The sequence below is a fragment of the Barbatula barbatula genome (assembly GCF_947034865.1).
Source record: "Barbatula barbatula genome assembly, chromosome: 4".
NCBI classification, from domain to species: Eukaryota; Metazoa; Chordata; class Actinopteri; order Cypriniformes; family Nemacheilidae; genus Barbatula; species Barbatula barbatula.
In genome coordinates, this window is record NC_136768.1 from 26,905,824 (window position 1) to 26,912,303 (window position 6,480).

The 6,480-nt window shown below is 37.0% G+C and overlaps 1 protein-coding gene across 2 annotated transcripts; it reads left to right on the top strand.

Moving 5' to 3' along the window:
* Positions 1–420: 420 nt before the first annotated feature.
* On the top strand, positions 421–3,354 carry LOC306893347 (uncharacterized protein). 2 transcript variants are annotated; one of them, XR_013786560.1, is made up of 5 exons: positions 595–724; positions 941–1,252; positions 1,472–1,614; positions 2,340–2,611; positions 2,737–3,354. XR_013786560.1 is itself a non-coding variant. In XM_079455133.1 (4 exons), the coding sequence occupies exons 1-4, from the start codon at positions 643–645 to the stop codon at positions 2,505–2,507; spliced, it is 705 nt and encodes a 234-aa protein (XP_079311259.1). In that variant the 5' UTR covers positions 421–642; the 3' UTR covers positions 2,508–3,348. The 2 variants fall into 2 exon arrangements, 1 of the variants encoding a protein (XP_079311259.1); XM_079455133.1 differs by having other exon boundaries at positions 421–724; positions 2,340–3,348.
* Positions 3,355–6,480: the final 3,126 nt, after the last annotated feature.

Sequence of the window (6,480 nt, forward strand, 5' to 3'; positions counted from 1 at the left end):
TGAGAAATTCGATGGACGTGCTCGGTCCTGAAGTTTTGTCTGGGGCAAGGGGGACGCTGAGACTTTCAAAAACCTGCTGGACTTTTGCTAGATGCGCAGGCGGAGAAAAGTTACATCTGAAATGGTACAAAATCTGAATTAAGTTTGAATGTTGCCTGTTATTTTACATTTGAATCATTATTATTTTAAGAACCAGGTACATTTTACATGCAAGTACCAACATGGAATTACTGTAACTGCACTCGGTCACGTTATTGAAATGTTTCCGTTATCTAAAACATGTTTTCATCTTAAAGTGTGTGCTTGATTTTGAAATGTTTATTGTTTGTTTGTTTACGTGTAGAAGGTACATCAACAGGTTTGCAATGGAAAAGCATTATGTATTGTATAAACTTCATATTACGTTAACTGTATTTACAGAAAGAACCACACATTAGGATATCAAACAATCAACCGTATCAATAAATGACATAAAGAGGACTGGAATATAATAAGACAAGTGAATTTGAACATTCAAGGGTTAACCACAGAAGCCCGACCCTCGTGCCGCCCAAGCGTTCTGTATGTGAAGCTTTTCACACAGCGGCCTGATTTGACTTCTCGCTGAATTTGTTTGAAGTGTAGTTGTTCTCAGCTGAGAAGATGGCAAGCGTTGTGAGGTGCTGTGTACTGTTGCTGAGCATCTGTTTCAGTCGCCTCTCATCACTAGCATCATTTGACACAGGTATGAACAGCCTTTATAACTTATTGATGTTAATGTTACAACTTTAACATTTTTACAATAAGTTAAAACCTACCGTTTACTTTTTTAGACAATTTAAGAGCTAAGGTCGTGTCTCATGTTGTTAGGAGCACATATAGGTCAGAACAAGTCACTATTGCACCTTAATGTATTGAAGATCTGTGAAGATCAAATCTTATTATTGTCTTCTTCATGCAGTTATGGTGTTAAAGGGAGATCATGGGAAGAACATCAACATCCAATGTGCTACTGACAAGACTCCCCAGGATGGCGTGTACATGAAATGGAAGAAACTAAATGAATCAGAACAACAGGAAATCTTCTACTATTACAAGGATGGCACTTTTACTGATATAAGAAATGACAAAGTGACTTTACATGAAAACCATTTCCCCAAACTCACTGCCACCCTCAAGAATCTAACTGTGGCAGACATTGGACTCTACTGGTGTGAATTTAATTTAGAAGAAAAGAAGACCAATAGCAGCGTCACATTTCTATGGGTGACGGGTAAGTGCATGTTTAATATATTATACACATGTTTATTATTATTAGTGTAAAGCATCATGAGTTTATTATAGAATGTTGTTTGTGTCTGACAAGGATTTGACCTAAACTGAATAAAACAACTATGAACACTTATATCCAGAGGCAAAGAGTAGGAACTTTATTTTTATTAATACAGAATATATTTGACATTGATGATATCTTCTTTTCACTCTGTTGTAGAAAAAAATGAAACTATTATTGTTCACAAAGAGAAAAATGAATCTATTCACGATGAGAAAAATTGTCAAGCTGCGATGGTTCTCTATGTGATGATAGCTCTGTTTGCAATAATACTTTGCATCCTTGGTTTCCTCTGTGTGAAGGTCAGTACAACCCCAAACACACACAATGAAATATCAAAAACTAGCATAAAACAAAACGCATCTGAAGTCCAGTTGTGTTGAAATCTTACTGTAATAAACTTACACACTGGATGGTTTTATACTGTTTTTCACATGTATACTCTGTGTCTTTAGTCAATAGGACATGATTCCTCACTTATGGCTTCCAGATATTGTTAAACATTTCTGTGTGAAAATCCAAAACCTTTTAAAGTTTTAAAGTTAAGCTTTAGAGTTAAACTGGTTTTTGCAGGTTTGAAGACTCTAAGACAGTGGTTCTCAAACTGGGGGGGGGGGCCAAGGAGGGTTCCAAGCGGGCCACAGATTTTGTGGCATTTTATGAAATAAGAAATTTGACATTTTAACCAAAATGATTTGTGTTTCAGCATTGTATAACTGAATATGTTTTTGGTTTAATTTAAATTTAAAGTTTAAGATTTTAAGTCTTTATTGAAGGGGGCAGCAAAGCAATGCACTCTACACAAAAGTGATCTTACAACAAAAAATGACTAAGAAACTATTGTTTTCAAAGTAGAGCACTTTGACCGTAGATAAAAAAACAGTAGTTACTGCATAATGTGGAGCGCTAGCCTGTCACATCATATGCTGCGTTTTCTCTTCATTTACCCATGAAGACTTTCACAAGTACCCTTTCTTCCGTTTAAAGCAAAGGTCAGAACCCTCACATACACTTTTGTCATTTTCAGATGAAAAGAAGCCGTGAGTCTGACACTCCATCAAAAAAGCCTCCAGACTCTTCAATTTATGAAGAAATGACCAGAAACAGACTGGGTACTACATCCACATTAATAAACCCTGAGTACCAACCTGCCAAGCCATTCTCACAAACACCTGCGTTTCATGAGGGTTTGTAATGAAACTTCCTTAAGCTCATGCAGAGATAGTGTTTGTCTTACATGAATGAGATCAAAAGATTGAAATGTGTTCATTGAAAATCCAAAGTGCTAAATGACCAAATGTAAAATGTGTTGAGACAACAGAAAAAGTCACTTATTCCTATCAGTGCAGATTTCATTGGCTTTAAACGTGTCCTGCACAATATCTAGAATACAGTATAATGTAATGCAGTCAACATTGAATCAGTCGTGCAAATATAAATATATACTGCATAAAAAGATCATGATGCTAATATACTTGAATGAGAACGATCAAAATGTCAATTTTGTTCACAGTAAAGTGTTGCGCTAAACATTGTACACGTGACGTATGAGTCAAATGTAGATATGAAAATGTCTGTAGCGCTTGTTTATGATCTTCATGTTTATTTCTCTTATTGGGTTTCCACTGTCATCTTCCTGTGGGTCTCTAAACTGCGGCTGCTTTGCAAAGAAACCACTGTCATGTTTTCCTTCCTTTCTACAACCATTTAAACCCTCATTACTTTACTCACTAACCATGTTAAGAGTTTAATGTGCAATACAGTACATGTGCAGTTAATAAATCTCCTTTAGAAAAGTTGAAAGTTTAGTTTTTGATGATTGTTTTTTTAACCAGAATGTTTTGTTCATGTTTTTTATAATGTCTGTTTTCCATTTGTTCTCATTTGTATTTTACGAATCGTAAGATTGCAACGTTATTGATGCTTTGGTTTGACACAAATGTCTAAATCGATTAACAATGTAACAAGACCAGTAGATTTACTCTTACTTACAAATCCATGTTATCGCTTATTGCCACGAAAATAAAATAATCATAGTAAACAAAAGTTTTGGTGTCCAAATAAAGTCGTTTTCTTATCTGCACAGAAAATATGTTTAAGCGCTATAAAACAATATTTTAACTTATAATTAATATATTCAACGTTTGTGCTTCTGTGCATGTGCACGATATACAGTAACATAAATCCATTATTCTTTTACTGAAGTGTTGTACAAAAGTGCAAATATTTCTTTATAGTGAGTCTTGTTATTCCACAACATTATGTGTCACTTGTTTTAGTAAACTTGTGAAGATGACGATGATCTACTAGCATAAGATATGAAAAAGTATATGTGTGATGTTCATTTTCTCACAGCTTGAGCTCTGTGGTCTGTTTTATCTTCCTGCTCATCTTCAGCTGTGAAGCTATTGTTGTTAGTCAAATGAAACCAAGCTCAGGCTTGACCACAATGCTCAAACTATGTGGAGAATGCTTATGTGCAACTAAGCATGCATATAAAACAACCTCAAACAACTCTTGTTTAAACAAAACCTGCAGAAGCAAATGTGACTTACTTTATTGACTATAAAAGTTCAAGTTGAAAGACGCGCTAACTTGACCAGTTAAAGTAGTCCATTAGGTCATCTAAGCCATTAAGGGGTAAACCATGATTGCTCGGTCGTAATAAAAAAAATGGTGGTAACCTGTTACCATAAAGGTGCTTAATCTGTTTACATTTATTTCATTGCCATACCCTGACTGTCCAGACACTCTTTCATTTCATAAAGTTTAACGGTTTTAAATGATTAAATATTTCATTTAAATCAAATGAGTTGTTGTTTTAAGGATAAATATTAGAGATGCAAGAGACTCAAGCTAAAGTTTCCATTTACTCTCCGTTATATAGAAATACAACTGTAATATTAAAACATATATAGATTTTTTTAAGGGTAAATTAATTTTAAATTAAAAAAAATCTCCACAATAATGTGACAACACATCATGTTGGTATACTTCTAATAGCCTGTTTGTTAAAAGAATATTTTACTGTGTACTAAATGTCAGTATCACTATTTTCATTTTGTTTATTCATATTGTTGATGATTCTGTCTCGGACAGGCCGCCTTTAAGCAGAGTATTGTCATAATCATTGTAAAAAGCAAGTTACTGATGGTCAAAAACAAACAGAATGAATTTGCGTAAGTGTGAGCTTGAAATTATCCTTATTTGAACCTCTCTGTGTCACGTGTGGCGGGGAGAATCCAAAGAGCACGGTAAGGCATAATCCAAAAACAGCTTTTGCTAAGAAATCCAAACTGAAACAGAACCTTACGACACTAGGGACACACGTAGCATAAACAATACCAGACCATGAAGTGAGGAAACAGACAGGCTTAAATAGGGACAACATAATCAAGGAAACAGAAACAGGTGCAGAACTAATGAACTAATAAGCAAATCAAGGACAAAGGACAAAACCAATACAAAACTGTGGGTGAATGAGACATAACTCCCCCCTTTCGCGCCTAACAACAACAAAAACCGTGGAGGGGTTGGGCACTCTAGAGGCCCGTGCAGGAAACCAGGGCAGGGAGTCTCCAGGACGATGCCACCTGGAGGGTGCCGGCCAGGGGAATCCTTGAAGGTTGTGGTCCTTGAGAAACTCCAGAGCGGAATCCAGGACGGGCTCTGGCGGCTGGGCAGCGGACTCTGGCGGATCCTAGAAGTTCAGCACATAAGCTTGTCCACCAGGCTGAGCTCGGGGGTAGTGAGTCCTGGGATTTCGGGAACAGAGGGGCCGAGTAGCACGGGAGCAAAGAAGTCCAATAGGTCGGGAGCGGCTTCTTTAGAAATTTCGATGAAGGGCGATTTCTTCCTGCAGTAGGAGGTGGGGGTTGTGTGAGCAGTAACAAAGAGCTGAATGTCTCTTCAGATAATGTGCAGGCTTCAGATAACTGGAAAGTCTCCCCTGGCAACATTCATTTCTAAAATCGCTGGCAAAATCACAATTAAACAACATACTTAAGATCATTAATTAAACCTGATATCAATGATATAGCATCATATAGTTTCCTAAACTTGAAATCCCCTTTTATACTGTGCTTCTGCTCATGCGAATTGCCAGAGCGCCGTGTCACATTTAGCCTAACAATTCATTCAAGAACCAAATTATTTTGGCATGTAGCAGTTTTTAAATGTATTTAAAATAAGCTGTTTATCTTGTCAGAAGTTGAGCTACACAACAAATAGACCGTTTCTGATATTTTGGCTGATGATGCGAAAAATATTCATACTGAAAGAAACCGGCAAAATGCTTTTTTGCATGGTAATGATCAGTTTAAGATTCTGAAAAGAATGATAAGAACCATGAGGCGTAATAGTGTGTTCACACCAAACGCGAATGAAGCGTTAAGCGTGAGTGATTTAATTCAATGCAAAGACGCGATGACCAACTTGCGGTGCGATTCGCGCTAATGAGGCGGCGCAAATTACACGGATCGAGCGTTCGCATGATTCGCGCAAGTTGAAAATTCGGAACTTTGGCAGAAATTTGCACCGCGTTAACCAATCAGGAGCTTGTGTAGCAGACTTCAAGTGGTCACCTCTGGACACCACAAAAACGCAACCACACCCACAAACAGGATGATAGATTTATTCCTTAAACAGAGTAGTGTGAGGCAAAATTAGTGTACAAAGACATCAAAAGGCATACTATCTAATTCCTCTGGTTCTCCGTTCGCATACACCATGCACCTGAGCACTAACGCTTAAAGGAGAAGCGACATATTTCCTTTAGGTGTCTCACTAATACATGCCCTACCTACAACAATTGATAGGAACTCCCTATCGGAACTATTGAAAATAACTTAATTAAAAAAAAAATTTATACAAGTTTTGCTGAAGTTAACTAAATTTACATAACATTTGTCATTGAACATTAGAAAAAATCTAATAAAAAAGATGTCTCAGCAAACTGGCTACACTTGCTCTAGTAGGGCCATGAGTGAGCGGCAGAAGCCCCTCCCATGACGCGAATTTGCGTCTGTAATGAAGTGAATTTTCACTCGCGAATGATGCGAATAAACTCAAAACGCTCAAAAAGGTCTGGTGTGAACACTCTATAAGAAAGAAAGAAAGAAAAAAAACGATGTTTCTTTAATGTTTATGTAAGCCGTGGTTCCGGTGGC